This window comes from Sorex araneus, chromosome X (assembly GCF_027595985.1).
Source record: "Sorex araneus isolate mSorAra2 chromosome X, mSorAra2.pri, whole genome shotgun sequence".
NCBI lineage: Eukaryota > Metazoa > Chordata > Mammalia > Eulipotyphla > Soricidae > Sorex > Sorex araneus.
The window spans coordinates 203,649,774-203,673,312 of record NC_073313.1 but is presented as its reverse complement, the minus strand read 5'-3'; the positions used below and the strand labels follow the sequence as shown (position 1 = coordinate 203,673,312).

Genomic DNA, 23,539 nt, shown 5'->3' with positions numbered 1-23,539 from the left:
TATCCACCTGGACAAAGGTTGCCATAGATATGTACGGCATTCTAATCTGGTGGACCTTCTTTCTCAGTTATCTAGTTATAGAAGATATTGATTTAATTGCAGTTGATATATGGCTGTTAGGCTGAGCTGGTACACTGGATAACAGTATAACATTTAAAAAAAATTAGGGCTGGAGAGATAGTATAGAGGTTAAGGTACTTGCTTGGCAATGCAGCCAACCCTGGTTCTGTCCCATGAGCACAAAGCCAGGAATAGTCTCTGAGCACCACTGGGTGTGGCTCCATCTCCGACCCCCCCCAAAAAAAAAAAACCAAATAAATTTGGCTTGCCTAAATCCATCCAGCATTAAGGGTGGCAGAATGGTAATATTCTACATTAGTATTACTTCTATATTGGCAGGAATTTGTCTGAAAAGAAATTTACCATGTAAACTACTTGCTGTGGAATTAATTTTTTTATTTTATATATTTTTTTGCTTTTTGGATCACACCTGGTGATGCACAGGGGTTACTCCTGGCTCTGCACTCAGGAATCACCCCTGGCGGTGCTCAGGGGACCATATGGGATGCTGGGAATCGAGCCCGGGTCAGCCGTGTGCAAGACAAATGCCCTACCTGCTGTGCTATCGCTCCAGCCCCTTGCTGTGGAATTTTTATGAAAAAATAGGTTATATGCTTGAATTTTTGTCTTTTATAGTTTTCAGATGAATTCACGTCCTCCACATGTTACCAAGAGATTGAAGGGGATTAAAATATACTCTTGAGACCATGGAGATGGCTCAGTGGTAAAGTGCATGCCTTGCATGCAGTAGACCAGGGTTTGATCTGTGGTATTAAAAAAAAAAAAAGAACCAATCCTTCCCCCCAGAAAAAAATGCACCTCTAAAATACTTTAAAAGAGGGCTGGAGAGTTAGTACTGGAGGTAAGGTGCTTGCATGCAGCTGACCCCTGTTTGATCCCTAGAACCACATATGGGCCCCCAAACACTGCCAGGGGTCACTCTTGAGCACACAGCCAGGAATTAGCCCCTGAGCACTGCTGGGTTTGGTCTCCAGACCCTCCAGAAACAAAACAAAATGAAAATTATTCTATGTGATTTGACCTTGCTCAATGTTAAATATAGATTAAAATACTTTGTTGATTAATTTTGAAAGAAATGCAGGGACCAGAGATAGTATGAGATTAAGGCACTTGCCCTGTATGCAGCGAGCAATGGTTTCATTCCTGGCACTGCATGGTCAGTAGAGCATTGCTGAGAGCAGCCCCTGAGCAAAGAACTGGAAGTCAGACCCCAGGTGTGACCCTTCCCTCCCCTAGCCTCCACCCCCCAAGTGAAAGGTGCAGTTGGATCAGACCTTTTAAGGTTTATTTTTCTGTTTTGGGACTCCCCAATAGTGCTGGGGGCCATCAGGACCATATCTGACAGTGCTTGGAAGGCCATGTGATAGTGTGGCTCAGACCGAGGGCTGATAGACTAGACATGTGTTCCAGCCTCCTAAGCCAGCCTAAGGGCCAGATCTGATAAAGTTAGCTGGATAAGTAGGAATATGCATTGTTCTTTTATGTGTGCAGATGTGTCTAAGTATGTACATGTGTATATGTATACATATTTAAAATGTATCTTGAACTCTCACCTGTAAGAACTTACATAATTTATACTGTTGATTCTTGTACTGGATTCTAGATTTTGAGTGTATCTTGGATAAAAGGAAAAAACCTCTTTCTTATGGAAGTAATAATATAACCTTGGGAAAACTATCAGAAATGCCAATGGAATCAAATACCCAAATAATTGGATCAAGACTCCCACCAGGAGCTGTAAGGTAACTGCTTTTTTATTCCATAATTTGTTATTGAAATGTTAAATTTGGTCTATTTAATGGGCTTTTACCAAGACTTGCAGCAATTACATGTCTCATCTACTGCATTCTACCTCTGTGCATTTGCTTTTCCTTTGCCTTCTGTCCTTTGTTTCAAACGCTTTGCAATCACTCTAACTAAAGAGTAGACCTTCAAGTCCTTGGTGGAAACAGAGTCCCTACCTCTCTAACTTTTGGTAGCACTTAGCCACTTACTATTCCTTCCAGTTACTTATTGTATAGCACATATTCTCTGTTTAACTATAAACTGTGTTTTATAATCATGTCATTTGCAATGCCCTGGATAATGTCAGTTGCACAATAAATATGTACTGGACAAAGAGACAAATAAATAAAAGCTTGGGGATATTTATTATAATTTAGTGTAATTCTATTAGTAATAGGCTTAGCTGTCATCATTTACCAAAATCGAAAATACTCATTTATAGTCATTTGGCTTTTGTTAACTTATAAAGATACAGTCTTGTTATTGAATGGTTTATAATTAACTCAGCTTCTCATTTTAATTTCATAAATAAATACTTCTCTCTTATGTAGGGTTTCCTTGGAATTTTTGGATTCAAAAGCTTTTTGTAGAAATATTCCTCATTTAAAAGGAAAATCTACTATGAAAAAACGACATTTGGAAATTTTGGGTTATCATGTAATTCAGGTATGACATTCACTTTTTAAATAAGCCAGATTGCCTGTACATGTATTTTGTTTTAATGTGACAGTTCTAGAGTTGCCTCTTTTTTCATGTTCAAAATCTTTTTTTTTAATTAAAAAAATTTTTTTTTATTTTATTGAATCACTATGTGGAAAATTACAACGCTTTCAGGTTTAAGTCTCAGTTATACAATGCTGAAACAACCATCCCTTCACCAGTGCCCACATTCCACCACCAAAAAAAAAACCCACCAAAAACCCACTACACCTCCCATCCCGCCCCCCCCCAACTGATAAGTTTCACTTTACTTTCTCTTTACTTTGGTTACATTCAATATTTCAATAAATATTGAATATTCAAAATCTTACGTTAACATATTTTTGAAGTAGAGTACACTCCAATTTTGAAAAAAAAAATAGTAAACAAAAATCATTTATTTGGAGCCAGACAGATAATACAGAAGGTCGCATGCTTGCCTTGCACGTGGCCAACTCGGGTTCGATTCCCAGCATCCCATATGGTTCCCTGAGTACCACCAAGAGTGATTCCTGAGTACAGATCCAGGAGTAACCCCTGTGCATTGCCAGGTGTGACCCCAAAAGGAAAAAAACAATTATCTTACTTACTGGAAATTTTTATTTGTATTTTTTTTCTGAAACAGAAAAGGCCTCTTTGGCTTTGTCAAAAATCCAGTGTGTCCAACTTGGATTCTGTAATTGGTTCAATGATTCTAATCTATAGTTACAGTTCTACTTAGTAGTGCTTTTGAGTTTTCTCCCAAGTTACTTGTGATTCCTTCACAGATATTATTCACACTTACTTATTTTACAGATCCCTCATTTTGAATGGAACTCTATGGCCCTGTCCACAAAGGATGCACGGATGGCCTACCTAAGGAACTGTATATTTGAAGAAAGAAAATCACAATTGTAGTTTGATGAAAATTATAGCTTGATAAGGTTACCATGGTGTGTCCTTTTGAACTTGTTTAATGAAGTGGCCTAACACAGTTGAAAAATAATAGTGTCAAACTGATTTTCAAAGCCAACTGAATACCTTTAAAATAAATAGATATTTTATCGGAAGTTGTCTAAAGTTCTTAATATTGACTGGAGAGATAGTGTAGGGGTTATGGTGCTTGCCTTGCAACCCACTGACGCTGGCACTACTTAGAGTCCCCCAAGTGTTTCCGGGTTACTCCTGAGCACAAGGCCCTCTTCTGAGTTCTTGACCCTCTGAATTCACTTTGTTCCCAGATAAATTGGTAGGTGAAGTGCCTTGAATCTTCAGCATAGTTTTAAAATGTGTTTAATTTAGTTCAAGTACTTGTTTAAAATGGCCAATTTCAGGTCCAAAGTGATAGTACAACAATTAGGGTGTTTGCCTTTCATGTGGCTAACCTGGGTTCAAATCCCTGAACCCCATGTAGTTCCCTGGCACTGTCAGGAGTAATTATTGAGTGCAGAGCCAAGAGTAACCTCGAGCAGAGTCAGATGTGGCTGAAAAACCAAAATAAATACTTAAAAAAATGGCCAATTTTTTGTATAACTAGAGTTCATACCTAATGCACAAATAATATACCAGTGTCACAGAAGGAGTGGAGAAAGACAGCTTGAATTTAAGGCTATGTAGAGACTTTTCACCTTCAAATAAAGCCCATTTATTATATTTCTTAAATAGCATTTCAAAAGTCTTAGGGTATGTAATCTTCAATACACAGGATTCTTGTATATCTTAAAACACAAGAGAAGGTTTTTGATATTTAAAAATTGAAAAATGTTTATGTATTCATTTCATTCTCTGATAACATTGGTAATAGAAAACAAGTGTAAAATTACCCTAACAATGCAAATGAAAGAATTAGTAAACAACTCAAATTTAGAGATGCTCAACCCACCCCCCCACCCCCTGCAATCAAGTGGTATATTATGAAATAATCTGTTCAAACTAATTTTTTTTGTAGAAAATGGTGTTAAGCACTGGTTACCACATTGATAATTCAGTGAGGTTTTGGGAACCACTGCTAACCTTCTGGATAATAACTTAGTGAATAATTTCTACACTAATGTCTCTGTATAGACTTAAAAAAATAAATTAAAACCCTATTATCCAAACAGATCACCTCCCAATGTATTACTTTTTTTTCACCTCTGGTTTATAGTTTAGAAAGTTTGAAGAGATTTAAACGTGTTGCTAAGCAGCTAGCTCCAGAAGCATAGCGGATTTCCTTCAGCATCCCAGCCCATTCTTTTTTATCGTCTTCATACCTAATGGAGAAAAAAGAAAGTAATCGATAAGTAGTTTCAAAGTAGAAAGTTTAACAGATTTCTTTATGGTAAGCCTAGGAAAGGAAGCAAGCTTGTCCACAGCTAAGAAGCAGTGAGGGTTAATCATCTACCTTTGGTCTGGTAAGATGGCTGGCTCCAAGTGTGGAGGTAAACACTGCACCTGAAGCGTCAGTGCTCAGGGATGACTCCTGGAGGTGCTTTGGAGACCCTCTGCATTGCTGGGATTGAACTGAATTTGACTATAGGCAAGGAAAATACCTTAACCCCTGTCCTATCTCTGGCCAATTATACCCCACTTTGTGGGGTGTAAGACATTTGGCTCTGGAGTGGCTGGAAATCACTAATAGGACTAGGAATTGAAGACGGCACACCTGCCAGGATCGTGCTTGGCACATGTGGCACTGAGGGATTTAAACTTGTGATCACGTCCTCACATCCTTGCAAAGCAGGCGGCTCCCAGCATGAGTTTTTAAAATTCTCTGAATGATTCTAATGTGCAGCAAGGCATGAGAGTCATGTCTTTAGATTTACTTAGCTGGATGGTAAGTATCAGCACCAAAATTAATTCTGCAGCTGAACAGGTAATATTGAATGCCTATCTTGCCTCTCCTCAGGTCAGTGGTTTCCAAAATTGTCTGCAATTAGAGTCATCTTAGGACCTTTTGAAAGTCCATTCCAGGCACCATGCCAATTAAATCATAGTCAATAGATGTGGGATGGAGCATCAGTACTTTTTAAAAAGCTCGCTGATAATTCCCATAACCAATCATGTGAAAGAACCGCTGCTCTCAGCCCAGAAATAAAACAGAATCAGAGGCTTCCTCTCCCAAGCTCCCCTCAGAACTCTGAGGACTACTTCTAGCAGGGGGTGTTGTTTGCTTCCTGCCTATGGACCACTGTTAGGAAGCAGAGCAGTGGGCAGTGCTCAGGGGACCATGTGATGCCAGGGATCAAATCAGTCAGCTGCATGCAAGGCAAGTGGGTCTCTCCTGTCAGGACCCAAGAATGCTCTTCTCTCTTTACTAACGAAATTCCTAATACTGTCTTCTCTCTAAAGCCTTCTTATTTTCCTCAACCCTCATTTTCTCTTCGTTTCTCACAGTTCTTTATATACTATCAATTCTATCAATTAACTTTTTTTCAAGTTTCCTAAGCCACACATTGCAGTGCTGGGGTCACTTTTTACAGTGCTGGGTGACCATGCCACTCGGGAGATGGAATCCGGGCCTCCAGTATACAAAGCCTGTGTTCAGTCCACTGAGCTTCCCCCCCCCCCATTGCGGTGATTTTATTTAAATTCTATTTCTCTATTATGTCATTCTTAAAGGCACTTTAAAAATGAATAATTTAGCATCTTCGTTCCTCAGAGGTTAATGACCTCTGAGACATAGATAATTGACATAGATAATTGTCATAGATAATTGACACATAGATAATATCCTGAATCATTTTATAATGAATCAGTGGGGAAAAAAAATTGTTTTGAAAGTAAAACTAATCAATAATTGTGTAAGATAAGTGTTAATGACTGAATTTCACTAGTGGTCCCTATCTACTTCTCAGAAATGCACTGTGCAATAAGTGGTTCTTGTGTATGAAAATGTTGGTCAAAAACACTTTTGTCCCAAGAACTGGGGAATTTGTACAGAGAGCTGGAGGGTGTGCCTGGCATCCTCACAGATGGGTGTAATCAGTATGACATCTAGTCCAAGCATGATTTCTAAAATTTTGTTTTGGGGCCACATCTCGTGATTACTTCTGGCTCAGTGTCAGAACTGGGGACCAGAAGATAGTACAGACATTTAGGTGCTTTCCTTGCATGTGGCCAACTCCAGTTCGATCCCTGGGCAGTAGTGCTTAGGGGACCACGAAGTGCCAGGAATTTAACCTGGGATCTCCACACACCAGGCATGTGGATCAGCCCACTGAGTTCCCTCTAACCCAACAGCAGTGTTTTTCCATAGTTGTTTCATTCACTAGCATCACCTGGTTTTGGGCAACTAGTGATGCTAGTCCCTCCGAGCAGGACACTTTAATTGGTATACATTAAGGCCAAGTTATAGTGTATATTAAAAATCATCACAGCCAGGGCCAGACAGAGGGTATAGGAGTTAAGGTGCTTACTTTGCATGCAACCAACCCCAGTTTGATTCCCTGTACTGTGCATGGTCCCCTGAGCACAGAGCCAGGGGGTCACTCATGAGAACAGAATACCCCAAGCACCACGTGACCCAAAAGCTAAATAAATAAATAAATAGAAGCATTACAGGCAATTGTCATGTGCAGTTTGGGCTGAGAATCATTGCCAATTCATTCTTGATACCTCCAATTCCCCTCTCCCCCAAAACCCCTAACCTCCCAGTCAACCATTGTTTCATCCTTTTATTCAGCTGCTGAAAGCTGCTGAAAGCTGTCTCACCCTCTTGCTAAACCTTGCCTCTTTTTTTGTTTTTGCTTGTTTGAGGGCCACACCAAGTGATGCTCAGGGCTTACTCCTCAAAATGCTTTGGTACCACATGTGGTGCCAGGATTGAACCTAGGTTGGTTGCATGCAGGTAACTGTCTGACTTGTTATACTCTGACCCTGTCTTGTCTTTTTCTTTCCTAATAATCTTCCTGGTCTCTCCTCCATCCTCCCTTGTTTGGGGTTGTTGAAGAGTGTGGGAAGAGTTAGCTTCCTTTCTATAGCCAGTTTATTTTTTCTTCTGCATAAGTAGTTCCTATTACAACCTAAGAAAATTATATCTGATACACACAAGTGCTTGATTAAGCGACCGGCCTTTCAGTCTTCCAGTTTACCAGCTGAGAATGAGGAATCTGCTGTTTTGGGTAGAAAACAAATAGTATCCATTTCCCAGTCTTAAGTTTAGCTGTGCTTTCACTCATTACTTTTTGAACTGTGACACTGAGCTGAGTTCTCAGAGTAAGTCATCTGGAATCTAGCTCAAGTACAGCTTCTGAATGAGTAGGTCGGGAGTGGGGCCTGGGATTCTCCCTTTCTCGAAGTCTCTCCTGGAAGTTGTCAACTGAGGGGCCAGAGAGATAGTACAGCAGGTAGGGCATTTGCCTTGCACGTGACTGTCCTGGCAACCCATATGGTTCCCTGAGCCCACCAGGAGTGATCCCTGAGTTGTCCTCTGACAACATTTTGAGGAACCAAAATTCCCATACTACCACCAGCCAGGAAAGGGAGTCCCACCTTGGGCATGGGGTTTGGTGTTTAGGATAAGAGGAAAAGCAAGAGTTGGGCAGTTTCTGGAGGAAGTTGCTGTGTGGATTCACTGATGCTCACATCAGGTATCAGAGCTGTACCTCAATGAGGAGGCAGAGTGCTGGGCTGAAGGCAGCAAACACTGCTGGGTGGCATGAGGTGTCCTAGTAGTGACCAGACATTCACACACTCCATCCCACCCCTGACTACATGACTCTTCAGCTGTTCCCCAGATTTCCTGCATACACATTGGTTTCTAAGTTTACCTTCAACTCACAAGAAAATTTGGTATAATCCTTTGATAAAATTGCATTTTAGTTGTAACTGTAAAAAAAAAATTAATAGAGTATTCAATTCTAGTGTTGTACTTGGGAGAATTGCCCACTACTGCTCTTGGAGGTGAAATAAATGACTCCTTAAAAAAGAAATTTTGTAACTTAATTGTTAAATAACTGAAAATTCATTTAAATTAGATTCATAATGGACTGAATGAACCAAAGAAAACTCTAGAGGTTAAATATTCAGAATGATTTTCTTAGGAAATAGGAGTAGTCTCTGGTGGAGACTAAGTGGTTTGGAAATAGCCTTTACTGATTGCCAAGAACACTAGGCTTTAGAGCCGGAATGAAGCTTAACAGATCAACAATCCAACTCTTACTGGTTCAGAAACAGCCCAGACACATTCCTTCCTAGGCTCATGGAAAATGAGCAGCAGTACTTGGTCAAGTAGGTGCCAGGGCTGGAGGATGGTACAGGGAGCAGGATGCTTGCCTTGTACATGGACAACCCAGCTTTGATCCCTGGCACTACATATGGTCCCCTGAGCCCTCCAGGACTGATATCTGAGTGTCAAGCCAGAATTAAGCCCTGAACACCACGGGGTGTGACCCAAAAAACAAAACAACCAAAAAATAGGTGCCAGATGCACTAGTTCATCAGGTTCCCTGCTGAAAGAGAGTTTAGTAAACTGAAAGTAGTCTGTGTTAGGAACCTGGCTCACTGTGCACTTCAAAACTGTTTTCTTTTCCCTTTTTATCAATGTTTATTATTTGGTTCGTGAAATCGGGTAGAGAAAACTTACTTCCATATGTCGTTGACTTCAGTGGGTGCAAACTCTTTAGTTTCCAGTTGGATCATGGCAAATCCTCCAATGGCGTACAGGGATCCAGCCAGGCTGACTAGACTGATAGAGCTTCTTTCTTGAGGAAATTCGGGCATTACTTCCCATCTAGGAATTATTGAAAACATAATCAGTGCAAAACCTAGAGAAATACACGTGTATTTTCTAATTATAGGAAATTACAATGAAATTCAATCAAGGTACCAAAATGAGATGTTTGCTACTGGAAGATATATAAAATGTTCCTTTATTTGAAAGATGTTAACACATTAAGCTAGCTAGAGCATTCAATATGTCAATCCTAGAATACTTCATTTTTTTAAAATGTCCTTAAACTGTGCCTTCAGTGGTGTGTCGGGTGAGGAAAGATGGGGGTTGTGACCATTGTAGGGTTCCTAGGTTCTAATGTGTTAGATTTCATTTGAATTCGAAGATGAAAACCTTAAACTCCTACCTTTATTGTTTCTCAAGGAATCTCCAAGTGCTTGGAGATAAAAATTTATGAAAGGACTTTATAGGAACTAGGGATATAGATTTTATAAATTTCTAGTTCATCTTTTCAGCCATCTGAATTAGTGCAATTGAAGGTGAAAATAAGTATTTGGAAGTATCAAGAGTCTGGATTGAGTTATTTTGGTAGATCTCTATTCTATTACTCTGGCATTAAAAGTGGACCTCATAGTTTTTCCTTAGACATAACCATTTTTCTAATTATAAAATGATGTATAGACATTGTAGAAAATCTTAAAAATATGGTAATCCATAGAGAAAACAAATATCACCCATGATCATACCCTTCAGACATTATCTCATAAACAATATATTGCTATAATTTTTTTTAAAAATTGGGGAACAGGGGAAATTTAAGTATCAATAGTCATGCAACCATCTGAACAAAACTAAGAATATGGAGTATTTGTGTATTTAGGGTTTTGGCTTTTTTTTTTGCTTTTTGGGTCACACCTGGTGATGCACAGGGGTCACTCCTGCCTCTGCACTCAGGAACCACCCCTGTTGGTGCTCAGGGGACGATATGGGATGCTGGGAATCGAACCCGGTTTGGCTGCATGCAAGGCAAACGCTCTACTTGCTGTGCTATTGCTCCTGCCCCTAGGTTTTGGCTTTTGGGTCATACTTGTGGGGTGCTCAGGGATCACTTCTGGTGGTACTTGGGAGTGGGAGACTACATGTGATGCTGGGGATCTAAACCAGATTGGTTGTGCACAAAACAAGCACCTTACTCACTGTACTATCTCTGTCCCAGAATATAGGTTATTTATAATTTTGTCTCTTTTACATATTGTATTTGAGTGCTCAGTACCATAATATTCAAAAAATAATTTTAATGATTATCTTATCCTATAAAGTCTTCACTGTTTTCAGTACTATAATATTTTTGTATATGGCATTAATGATTACTTTATAAATAATATTGTGCTCTTATTTTCATTGCCAAACTAATAGTATTAAAAACTATGTATTCACCCTGATGTGTGAATTCAAAATTTTAAAACAACTTAATTTTATATAAGTAATATCTGTCAAATGTCTTTTCACATTAGCTTTATTTAGGTCAATAAAAATTTAAAAGTAAAATTTTTAAGAAAATTACAAAGAAACACATCCCTCCACCAGTGCCCATTCTCCACCACCAATAAACATTGTATGAGGGAAAAACAAGCTCGAAAATGTGTGAATCTGTATCTGTACCCTCATGGTGACTGATTAATTAAAGAATAAAATAAATTTTTAAAAAATTTAAAAAAAGAAAATTACAAAGAGCATAAAAGAATTAAACTCCTCAAGCATTCTTAATATCATAAACTGAGAAATCTTTTCTTGCCTAAACAAATTGTATATTTAAAATCAAACAACCCTTATTGGAATAAGCTTATTTCTCTATCTTTATACAATGACTTAGAAGTATTATCTTTGCGTAACTAAATCTACAAAGTTAAACAAGTATGAATACATGGAATACTCCAACTTTAACATGAGATTCATGTGTCATAAATTATATAACTCATTGAAATATTGGGTGTTTTACACCCAATAATAGCAGAAGAAATCCATGATGAAAACACTTCCTCTTTAATTCATGCTGACCTGTCCGCCTCTTCCCAGTTCTAATTAGAAACTTTAATTTCATCCCAAATTAAACACCAAATCATAGAGGGCAGGGATTTAGGTCTCTGACAGACAGCATGCTTTGTATGTCTTAGGGCAGTGTTTGATCTCCAGCACATACAGACACACACACACACACACACATATACACACACACACAATTTAAACATGTAATGATTGATATGTTACAGGTAGGAGATAACCAACTTACTTATTGGTTGTGAGGTCAAATGCTTCAACCGAAGCTGCAAGGCCATCTTCAGTGACACCCCCTGCGATCACAATTTTGCCTTTATGGATCGCCACACCAAACATCGACCGAGGTGTTTTCATTGGAGCCAGATCCTTCCAATCTCCTTTTTTGGGGTTGTAGATAAACATCCTGTTTGTACACTTTCTGTGAGTAAGAAAAACAAGAAAACAGTCCTTTAGAACCTTCACCTTTTTTTGGCAGTGGGACACACGCTGGCAGGGGCAAAGGATTAGTCCGTGCTCCAAGCTCAGCTATCCGTTGGGGGGCGCTGCAGCTTTCCCATTGTATCTCCAGCCTGCCTTCCCTTTTGGAAAGAATTATTTCAGTCATTATTTGTATAAAATAGCAGAGGATCAGAAAAACTCCCAAAATATTTTTTATTTTTGCTCTTCAGGTGATACCCAGTGATGCTCAGGGGTTACTCCTGCCTCTGCACTCAGGAATTACTCCTGGCAGTGCTTGGGAGACCATATGGGATGTCGGGGATCCAACCCAGGTTGACTGTGTGCAAGGCAAATGCCCTGCCTGCTGTACAATCGTTTTGGCCTCCAAAGTATTCTTAATCTGAATATATGCTACTAAACAAAGGAAAGTTTCATGTAAGAGGACTGAAGTGTTGTTTGGGAACTCTTTTTAATTATCAATTTTATTAAATTTAGGTAACAATGTGAGAATACTGATAATTTTCCTGTTTTTGATGTACAAGATTATTGCAATGTCACTAACTTAACTGTACAACTAGATAGGAGGGCACCTTTTCTTTTAGCAACTGCTTAGAGGCTCAAGAGAGAGTGGATTTAATCCTAGCGGCTGCAAAAATTTGGTAAAATATGTAGCACTGTAGCACTGTCATCCCATTGTTCATCAATTTGCTTTAACAGGCACCAGTAATGCCTCCATTGTGACACTTGTTACTGTTTTTGGCATATCGAATACACTGATAGAAAAAGATAATGCTTTGTTATGTTTCACTAACAAAAATATTAAATTTATTCATTATTTTAATAACCTAGGAAAGAGTCAATAACTTAAAAATAATTAGGTATGAATATTTAAAAACTGAAGGGGCTCAAGTGATATCATATATGGTCCTCCAAGCCCTGCCAGGAGTGATCCCTGAGTGAGCCAGGAGTAGGTCCTGAGCACTACTGGGTGTGGCTTTCCCCCCAATAAAAATAACCCACAAAATAAATAAAAATTAAAAAATAAAATTATTTGATATGATGGCTTTTTTACTTTATCTCTTCCTTTTTTCCTTTTTCCTTTTCTTTTCTTGCCACACCCAGAGTTGCTCAGGGTTTACTCCTGGATCTGCACTCAGGTCTGCCACATGCAAGGCAAGCACCTTACCCTTTGTACCATCTCTAATATTGTACCACCCATCTTATTTTCATCCACCAATATATTTTAAGGAACTATAGATTAGACAACTAGTTTATTAGAATTAATAAATAATGAGAGAATATGCTAATTGCTATTCTAATACAAGATATGCTAATCCAAGAAAAATTTGGACTCATCTGAATTATTCTATGTTCCTTAAAGAGATCCATAATATCCTGGCAGGAGTTCAGAATTTCAAATAATTAATTTGGTATGTTTGCTAAAGTCAAAGGTAAAAAACTATTTGTTGACTATTTTTAATTTAATGTTGTAATAGACCTAATAGAAGCAGTTCTCCTAATGTATGACTATTACTTTAAAACTTCTTGGTAGTAGTATGATACCAAATCATGTTCCTCAAATACCCTGGTGATAACCTAATGCAATTCAGTGCTCACTTTTAGATGATGACTCAGTTCAGAGATCCTGGCTTTGGCATTTGTCAAGCAATATTATCTTGGTTATTCATATTCTGAAGATTAATATGTTCTTACTGACAGGACTTGTATGTTTCTTACTGATGTTTCTGAGTTACTAGTAAGATTTGAAGGAAACAGTGAAATCACTTGGTAGGGTCTGTTTTTTCCTTAAATCAGAACACTTCTTCCTTTTTTTTCTTTTTTTTGGCTTTTTGGGTCACACCTGGCGATGCACAGTGGTTACTCCTGGCTTTGCACTCAGGGATTACTCCTGGCAGTGCTCAGGAGACCATATGGGATGCTGGGAATCAACCCAAGTTGGCCGAGTGCAAGGCAAATGCCCTACCCGCTTGTGCTATCGCTCCAGCTCCTTAAATCAGAGCACTTCTTCTTTTTTTTTCTTTTTTGGTCACACCCAGTGATGCTCAGGGGTTATTCATGGCTCTGTGCTCAGGAATTACCCCTGGTGGTACTGGAAAGACCATATGGGATGCCGGGGATTGAACCCAGGTCGGTTGCGTGCAAGGCAAAGGCCCTACCCTCTGTGCTATCGCTCTGGCCCCCAGAACACTTCTTAATACAACTTTCCACTGGGGGAAAATACCTGTAATTGATTTTTCATTCAGTGGGTTTATAATAAGTATGCCTTTTAAAAAATATCCTGTGAATATAACTGGAAATAAGGATGATTAAAGAAATTAGAATAGGTTAATTTTGAACACAGATTGTATAAAAACCCATTGAGTTTTGGGGTTGTGATATTCCAACAAGTGCTCAGGTGCTCAGGAGAAGCTCCTGGAGGGTTTCTTGGGGTCATTCTCACACCTCTGTCCAGCAATTAAATGTTGGGCTGCAGAGTGAGTAAAGGAAGTGAAGTGCTTGCCTTGTCATGTCTGACACTGGTTAAAGACCCAGCACTGCCAGGAGTGTGTTTGAGCATAGTCAGGTGTGACCCCCCAAACCAAACCAACAAACTAACCAATAAAACAAACAAAATTTTTTAAAAAAGAAGTAAAATATTACTGAGGTTCAGTCAGTCTAATCAGTGACTGAATAAATATCAGTACTCCTACATTAAAGTATATATACATATATACATATATATTATTGAGGAAGTAACGTTCCTCTATTCAGTTACCATGAATTTCCGTTCCTGGCTTACTACTGATTCATCAGAGTCTGTTTTATGAACATAAAGCCCAAATCCATGATATTTTTATAGTATAAACATATGCTGATTTTTAATGAGCCACACTTAAAATTTATATAATTCAATGTTAATTCAGTAATTAAAAATAAGAATAAAGGGGCTGGAGCGATAGCACAGCGGTAGGGCGTTTGCCTTGCACGCGGCCAACCTAGGTTTGAATCCCAGCATCCCATATGGTCCCCTGAGCACTGCCAGGAGTAATTCCTGAGTGCAGAGCCAGGAGTAACCCCTGTGCATTGCTGGGTGTGACCCAAAAAAGAAAAAAAAATAGAATAAAGTTGGTCTAGAGATGCAGCAGTGATAGCACATACCTCAGCTGTGTGAACCCCCAAATTCAATCCCTCAGACACACAAACAAACATGTATATACATGCAAATGCACATACACACATGCGCACACATATACACATACACACAAATAGTCATAAACATGTAGAAAAATTCATCTTATTTGTATGTATGATTTCTAAATCATTATATTTAAAGTTATATTTTAATACTACATTTTAGAGATATACCTAACTCTGTGTGTGTGTGTGTTGGCCACACTTGGGGATGGTGATCAGGGGTAACTTCTGGCTCTGTGCTCAGGGATCATTCTTGAAAGGGCTCAGAGGATCATATATGGTGTCTGGGATCAAAAGTGTGTCATCTGCATGCAAGGCAAGCTGCTTACCTGCTGTACTATCTTTCCAGCTCCTATACCTAGCTTTTATCTACTTATGACAAGTATTAGACTAAATAACAAGAAAGTTCACTCTTTTTAATGTGGTAAAGTATAATCTTAAATTACCTACATGGGAAGACGTCATTATTTTATTAAATGCTGCTTTGACACTGTGAGGGTGCTAATGATGGAAATACCGTGCCAGTATGCTTAGCACCTATGTATTTACTTTAACAATTTTAGTTTTGGTGTTTTTTGGGTTATACCTGGCGATGCTCAGGGGTTACTCCTGCCTCTGCACTTAGGAATTACTCCTGGGTGCTAGGGGGACATACGGGATGACAGGGTCAGTTACATGCAAGGCAAACGTCCTATCTGTTGTACTATTGCTCCAGCCCCATCAATTTTATTTATTGTTTCAAGGCTACTCTCAGATTGCTGCTTTGGGACTGCTCCTGGCAGCATTCAGGGGTCCATGTGGATCCCAGGGTGCTAGCAGAGAAGGCACTATAGCCCTTTGTGCTATCTTTCAACCCCACTGTAGCAATTAAAAGAATTTTATATAAAAAAAAGAATTTTATGTAGTGACCTTTGGAAATTAATTATAATATCCTCAGACAACTTCTCAATTTTTTAATTTTGAAATTTCACTTCAAAAATACTATGGATGAGAACCAGATTTCATTTTAATGTAAAGATTCAAATGTAGAAAGGAACCAATGTGATACCAAAAAATCATTTGGAATTAATGATTACATTTTACATTTGGAACAAATGTTAAAAGGAACACAAAGATGACTTTAGGCTACTTACTTATCATCTGTCTTTCCTCCTAGACAATAGATCATCCCCTTATGTGAAATCACATTATGGCCATAGACTTTGATAGGAAGTTTTTTCACTTCATTCCATTTTGAAGTTCTAAAATCAGAAGGCAAAATTGATAAGCTTTCAGTAAATCCTAGTTTCTGAATACAGGAATACATTGCATACATTCATTTAGATTCCATAATGCTCAGAAGGGAATACCAACTTACACAGGATCGTAGCACAATACTGAATCCAGCGAAGCCTCTGTTTGAAGGTCTTTGCCAGCAACTACATAGATCTTGTCATCTACTTCTCCCAGACCAAACAGACACCGGGCTGAAGGCAGAGGTGGAAGTCCAACCCACTCAGATGATACACTATCAAGCTGAAAGAAAAAAGTATATGAGCAACTGTGGGACTTGTGAGAAAAAAGTTAGAGGCCATCACCCAAATGCTATACTTTGCTTAGAATTCACTGAGATAGTAAAGAATCTTATAAGTAAAATAAAACTATAGTCCAAAGGTATTATATTTTACCCTTGAATTGCCAAAAACTGACATAATCCTTGGCCTGCCAAAATTGCCAAAAGTAACAAAATGGAAGGACTTCAATGAAAGGGAATAGAAAGGTCACAGGCAATCAGTTTAAAACTGTGAGGTTTCTTGTTAAATGTTTCCCTGTGTTTATACAGACAGGTTTGATGTAAGGAATCCATATTTTAGGACAGGGGGGCAAGAGAGGTCGTCACTGTGGGTAGGGTCACAGTGTGTGAGTGAGGCCTGACTTGCCTGCAAGCTATATTTATCAAGCTCCCGAAGAGGTACCTGGGACATCTGGATCTGTCACTCAGCCATAGACAACTGGGAATTTTGGCAATACCTGTTTTCTTTTCTTTCTTACTTTCTTTTTTGGCTTTACTCTGTTTGCTTTTATTACCATTGTTACATGCAGGATTTAATGGTTTTTAGATTTTTGTTTGGAATCATTTAAAATATTCTTTGATTTATCCTCACCCTTCCATATACATATGTAGGTCTTAGGAAGTAAGTAACTTTGCTTGTTTTGGCTGCCACCACTTCTGCAAGCTAAGATGACCCTCCTAGTGCCCAAGATCTGGGCTGGTGCTTCTGTTGTGGCTGGCATGGTCCCAGCACTCATGTTGGTCTTTTTTAAGATTGTGCACTTTGCATTTTAAGGTAGCAAGGCACAAGAAAACTGCCTCCAGAAGGGACTGCAGTTGCAGATGTCCTGGGCTGCTTGTGCTGCTTTCATGGGCAGAGAGCTGAATCAAGCTCAGAAAGCCTAGCTAGAGTAGACACAGATTTAAGGATGTGGGGCAGCGAGGGCTCTCTGTGGAAGAATCTGTAACCACAGGGAAAGGCAAGTTCCAATCAAAGAGACAATGAGGAGCTTAGTCCCTGCATGTGCACTATTAGCTTTGTATTCACTAATGTCAACATCTAGGCTTTGATATTCCCTACTTTAAAAAAATTTTTTTTGCTTCTTGGGTCACATCCAGCGATGCACAGGGGTCACTCCTGACTCTGCACTCAGGAGCCACCCCTGTGGTGCTCAGGGGACCATATGAGATGTTGGAAATTGAACCCAGGTTGGCTGCATGCAAGGCAAACACCCTACCTGCTGTGCTATCACTCCAGCCCCAAATTTTAAAATCTTTGATTAAAAAAAAAAACTCCTTTGTTCATAAAAGTGGAGAGTGGTCTGTTAGAAATAAAAATGGAGATCTGAGGAGTTTTGACTCTGTAATGGGCTTCCCACCTGATAATCTTACACAGACAATCTCATTGTGTCCTCCAGGTAGGCACCTCATTTTGCAAATGAGCAACAGAAAACCTAAGTAATTCACTTAAATTCATGAGCTTTTAATCCACAGACCTGCATGTCTTCCACAGACTTGCAGTATGTTTTTTGAAGTGGGGCAGGCTGCCATCCTTAAACCGAGGGCTACTCCCAACATTGTACAGTACTGTTCTCCCCAGAACCACCCAAGAGGGTACTTCTCACGGCAGGTGCAACAACAGATTGCCTGCCAGGCTTTGAAGAATGAGCTGTCAAGCTACCCAACTTTTCTGGCTTGGAATAACTAAGCTATTTATAGTATACAACCACAGATTATATTACTCCTAAATTAATACCCTTTAAACAAATGTGACCAGCAGAAAGAGGGAAAACCTAAAATGCTCATACCTATGTTTTCATGTGTTACAATCTTTTATGTTTGGGTGTTTTAATCCTGCTATCCTATTCTACTTATTTTACTATTTGTGCATTTAAATTTTTATTTATTGATTTTTGTCTATTTTTTGGTCACATCAAATAGTTCTCAGGGCTTATTCCCTGGCTCTGTGCTCAAAGATCATTCCTGACAGTGGCTTGTGGAACAGGGTATTGAACAACCAGGATCAGTCATCTGCAAAACAAGTGCCTTGACTTCTGTACTATATTTTCAGCTCATATTTGTGCATTTTTAAAATAGAAAAGTCCTGGGCAGTATAGGAAATGGACCCATTAAGCTTTGCATAGATACTTTTGTAGCCATAAAAGACATCAAGCAGGTTTCTCAAACCAGAAGAGACCTTATAATAGAATGGGAATAACATAATGAAACAGACTAAAGAGAAGGCCAAGAGTATTCCATGGAGCTATGATTTCTAGGTCCCTGTATGTCTATTTTAATGTCATTTTTACTTATTGAGTATAGTTGTTATCTATTTAATTGAATTTGTCCTCTCTGAAATGTATCTGAATTGAATATTAGGGCTTAAGACAGTTTTTGGGGTATGCCTTTAAATACTTATGATTTCAACTTTGATTTTATTTTGGTACTCCTTATATAATGTTTCAGTGGGCCTCTGAAAAATAAGAAACATGATTAACTTAATGTGTATTATTACAAGAACATTTCCAGATTAGAAAAAACAAATAAAGAATTTTATTTTGTTACTCCTTATATAAAGTTTCAGTGGACCTCTGAAAATAAGAAACATGATTAACTTAATGTGTATTATTATAAGAACATTTTCCAGATTAGAAAAAACCAGTAAAGGGTAGTATTTTATGAATGCACAATATGTCACACACTTGGAGAGCTTGCATTGACTCTAGATGACATTCTACACTCATTTATCTTTGGCTTTTCCAATGTTAAATGCCCACAAGTCCTAGCCCATGAAGGAGCTATGACTAAACACACTCTTTTGAGATATTTGTAGGCTATAAGTTATGATATTGGCATTATTAGAGGTAAAAGTTAAGCCACTATTTCTTCATAAACTGATTAAGCATAATGCAGTGCTCATATAGAACCAACTCCCTTTAAACAAATAAGAGTCTGTTAATCAGGAGGATTTAAAACTTCTGTGATTTCACATAGTAACACTAAATTTGCATCCAAATAAATATAACTATCATATATAACAATTTCTAAATATAATCAATTGAGATGAAGTGATACTTGTAAACATAGCTTTTTCCTAAAAGGTATTCCAAAGTAGACAAGATAAGTGCACAAGTTTTTTGAAAATGCTACCTCCAAAACCTTTCAAATTAGCTCAAGGAAGTGGGTAAAGGTAGAAAGTTCATTAATTTAATGAAATTAAATTACTTTGACTTCAGGAAATACATTAAATTTTCAGGAAGGATAACACAAACAAGAATAAATTTAGTTTTGTTATTGTTATTGTTTTGTGGCCACATTTGGCAGTGCACAGGCCTTACTCCTGGCTTTGTGTTTGGGGAACACTCCTGCTGGGGCACAGGGGACCATATGGGGTACCTGAGAGGAACCTAGGTTCTACCATATACAAGGTAAGTATCCTAACCCAGTTCTACCTCTCCAACTCAGAGTCAATTCAATTCTTACTAAAAAACTTTTTTTAGATGATGTTTTGGATAGAAGATTGTAAAGGAAATCTTGAATCATCTATTAAAGATTAGGACCTCATTCTTTACAAACCTTTTATTAAATATTAACACTATCAATTGAACTGTTTTAAATATTTGTCAGCCTTCTAAGTAACAATAAGTCCAAAGCATTAGGAGAGACCATCAATTAGAATCAAATGCAAGCAGCCTGGAAAATTGACAAATTCTGGGTAACTGGCTCCCTCTTATGCCACTATCTGTAGCATCTTCCTTACCTGGAAGAAGTATGACTGCAGAGGTTGATCCTTATTTTCTTCATCCACATACAGACCTCCTACCACGTAGACCTGGTTTTGTTGGGTAACAATGCTGGAATGGTTTCGGGGAATCTGTTCTGCCAGTGCAGTTAGGTAGCATTCGTTCTCAGTGGGATCATAGGCCACGGCAGCTGTGTCATTTACCAAGAGGATGAGGTCTTTGACAAACATCCCATGCCTGGGAATGTCATTCAGATAACCCGGGAGTAAGTCTTCATCACCCACATCACCGTTCACCTCACTGCCCTCAGCCTTCTCTGCCGTTTTGCCAACTTCTGGGAGTTTCCCTGCAAAGGCGTCTTTGAGAACTTTCATTTTTTTCTGGAGATCAGGGTTGCTTTTAATGATATCGTCTTTCTCAACGTGATCTTTAAAATATTTTTCTGCCATGAGGCGAAAACGAATGCAATCGAACACTTCATTAAGGCTCTTTACCCTGTTTTCTTTGTCTGTTCGCACCCACTTCATCACTGCTTCAAATACGGCTTCTTCCTTTTCTACGTTAAGGCTGTCGTTTGAAATGACTGAGATCAATTCCTGCGTTGACAGCTGCATAAAGTCCTCTTCCTTACAAATCTGTAAGAAGCGATCTGACACAAATTCCCGGGCCGAGATGGCAAGTCTGGGGCAATCCAGAAGAAGTCCTAATCTCAGGATGGCTAGACAGTTTCCAGGAGCAAGTCTTTTCTGAAGATACGAAACACACACAGTGAACACCGAGGGGATCTGGAAGCGGCTGGCCAAAGCGAAAATATCTTGCACATTGCCGTCATTGAGGTCGATACTGGCAGAGTACAGGTACTTAATGATTAAATCCAGAACAGCAGGGTCCACGTTATCTAGGATGACCTCCTTTTTTTTCTCCTCCTCAATTTCAGATAAAAAATACTCACGGAAGTAAGGGCTACAAGCGGACAGAATCAATCGGTGGCAAGGCAGGCCTTTGTCACCTGCTTTCAGGGTGCAATCGATGAACTTGTTCTCATCCAGGAGATCTTTTAGACCGTCCTGAAGAAGAGTAGATTGGTAAAGCCGCAGTTCCTCTGTGAGTTCCCGCTGGGAATCCATTCTGTGCGTCACCTGGGTAAGGAAGGGGGACACTGAAGCCTTTAGCTCCTCGTTGCACACAGGTCTAGCTGTTAAAAAGGCAGATCAGTGTGCTTTGCCCAGCTTGAAGTCTTTGCACTTTAATCCCACCAGCTAAATATAGGTACCAGCTCTAACAACCGGAATTTAGGAGAGCTACTTTGGAAAGAAGAGTTATTCTTGCAGCTGTTACAGATTGAAAGGAACAACTGGAACTTTTCATCAAGAAGGAAACAGTTAAGAAACAAGAGATTTAAATGTTGGAGAAAAACTTGAAATAGCACAAAACATGGGGAGATATGATAATAAAGACTTAAGCAAGAAAATGTTTATTGAGGGAACCCCACCACTCCCTGCCCAGAAAAAAAAAATCACAAAATGAGTCAGTCTACTAAAAACAGTCTAGTGGCAAAGCCATTTGGCTGTCTGGGTTAATGATGAAAAGGTTAAGAATGTGAGACAAATTTATTTGCCTTCTCATAAACAAGATCCTCTTTCCAATAACTGTTACACACAAATTCTATCATCTATTTAAAACAGAAGTGAACTTATAGGGTTTTTTTTTAAGATATGGGCAACGAAGTTTTCTATTATCTACTGTAATTATAGACTTTCAAAGAAACCTTTAAAATAATATCCCCAGCATATCAGAAACAATAAATGCAGAAAAACTAATTTCAAAGACATTCTAAACTCTTTTTTCTTAAAAAAATTAGCATTGAATTACAATTTATTCACATGGTCTAGCTCTATAAAGGATTTGATGTGACAAACACTAATAATAAAAACTGAAAGTTAAAAGGCATCATCAAGACCAGAAAATACATAAAGTTAAAAGTCAAGAAGAAAAAACTCCACACACATGCAATGTGATCACTAAAGATACTATGTGATTATGTAATTTCTTTCTCCCTTTTTTGACTTTCGGGTCGTACCTGGCAGTGCTCAGATTTTACTCCTGGCTCTGTGCTGAGGTATCATTCTTGGCAGTCCTTGGAGGACCACAGGCCATGCAGAGGGTTGGACCCTGGTCAACCGCATGCAAAACAAAGGTCTTAATCCCTGTACTTTCCTTCCCGCATCTCTCTTTATGTGTGTGTGTGTTTGTGTGTGTGTGTGTGTGTGTGTGTGTGTGGCAACTGGGATCAAACCCAGGGCATCACATACTGAGCCACAGTATGTGACAGCTAGATATGTGATTTTAAGTGTTCAAGATCTTTAATGCAAAACTAAGAAATTGAATAGATGCTACAAACAGAAATTGAAAAACAGACTGTACAGATTGGAAAACAAAAATATATAACTGGAATTATAATGTAAGTTATTATAACAGTATATCATGTTAATTATGAAGTACTAAAAGAATTACTTTTTTCTAAACTTTGTGTGCATGGTGCTAGAGATCAAACTCATGGTCTTACATGCAAGGTATGCATTTTACAACTGGACTACATCCCCAGATTCCAAAAGTCATACTCTGGAAGAAAATTTTCTTTTCTTTTTGTTTTTGGTTCACACCTGGCCATGCTCAATTACTCCTGACTCTGCACTCAGGAACTACTCCTGGCAATGCTGGGGGGAGGGGGGAATATGGGATGCTGGGGATCGAACCCAGGTCGTCTTCCAGGAAGACAAATACCCTACCTGCTGTACTATCACCTGGTCCCTCTTTTAAAAAAAATTTTTTTTTTTTGGCTTTTGAGTCACACCCAGTGATGTGCAGGGGTTACTCCTGGCTCTGCACTCAGGAATTACTCCTGGCAGTGCTTGGGGAACCATATGGGATGCCAGGGATTGAACTCGGTTCGGCCACATGCAAGGTAAACGCCCTACCCGCTGTGCTATCACTCAGGCCCCTTAAATCTTTTTTTTTTCTTGAAGAAAAAAAACCAGAAAGCATGGTATAACTTCATGAGTACATTTTGTTACAAAATTTTTCTCAACAAGTGAGGCTGTAATTTTGAAGGCTGATATCCAAAGCAAACTCAGTAACTCCTTTTGGTTGGTTTTGTTTGCTGCTATGGATCCAGGACCTCCTGAGTGCACCATAAATATGTCAAATGAATGAGTGCCCCCAGATCTGGGAACTGTGTACTTTTAAATCTCAAGGTCTCTATGAGTCAAAGTTTTTTCTTTTATTTTACACCACAGTGAAGTCAATGGTGCTGTCAGCTGCTAGAGCAGCAGCTGAAAGAGGAGCTCATTGACTCTTTTTCCATTTATAGATGCCACT

At 38.9% G+C, this 23,539-nt stretch overlaps 2 protein-coding genes across 2 annotated transcripts in view; one reads left to right on the top strand and one right to left on the bottom strand.

The window, feature by feature from the left end:
• Positions 1–4,372, top strand: part of FASTKD1 (FAST kinase domains 1) — a 37,584-nt gene extending 33,212 nt beyond the window's left edge. Inside the window, exons 13-15 of the mRNA XM_012933108.2 lie at positions 1,685–1,823; positions 2,418–2,532; positions 3,361–4,372. Coding sequence (XP_012788562.2) covers positions 1,685–1,823; positions 2,418–2,532; positions 3,361–3,462 — 356 coding nt within the window. The 3' untranslated portion in view covers positions 3,463–4,372. The remainder of the gene's footprint in view (positions 1–1,684; positions 1,824–2,417; positions 2,533–3,360) is intronic.
• A 67-nt stretch (positions 4,373–4,439) lies between these two features.
• KLHL41 (kelch like family member 41) lies at positions 4,440–21,414 on the bottom strand. Its single transcript, XM_004601137.2, has 6 exons — positions 20,179–21,414; positions 16,245–16,402; positions 16,021–16,128; positions 11,487–11,672; positions 9,110–9,256; positions 4,440–4,796 (listed from the first exon to the last, which is right to left on the bottom strand). Exons 1-6 carry the CDS (start codon positions 21,286–21,288, stop codon positions 4,685–4,687), a joined length of 1,821 nt encoding a protein of 606 aa, XP_004601194.1. The 5' UTR covers positions 21,289–21,414; the 3' UTR covers positions 4,440–4,684.
• Between the last annotated feature and the right edge of the window lie 2,125 nt (positions 21,415–23,539).

Coding starts and splice junctions, on each gene's coding strand:
- KLHL41 (XM_004601137.2), bottom strand. CDS start 21,288: ATGGATTCCCAGCGGGAACTCACAGAGGAACTGCGGCTTTACCAATCT. Junction 16,129..16,244: donor GTATTGTGCTACGATCCTGT/GTAAGTTGGTAT, acceptor TTCTGATTTTAG/AACTTCAAAATGGAATGAAG. Junction 4,797..9,109: donor GAAGTCAACGACATATGGAA/GTAAGTTTTCTC, acceptor TTTCTCCATTAG/GTATGAAGACGATAAAAAAG.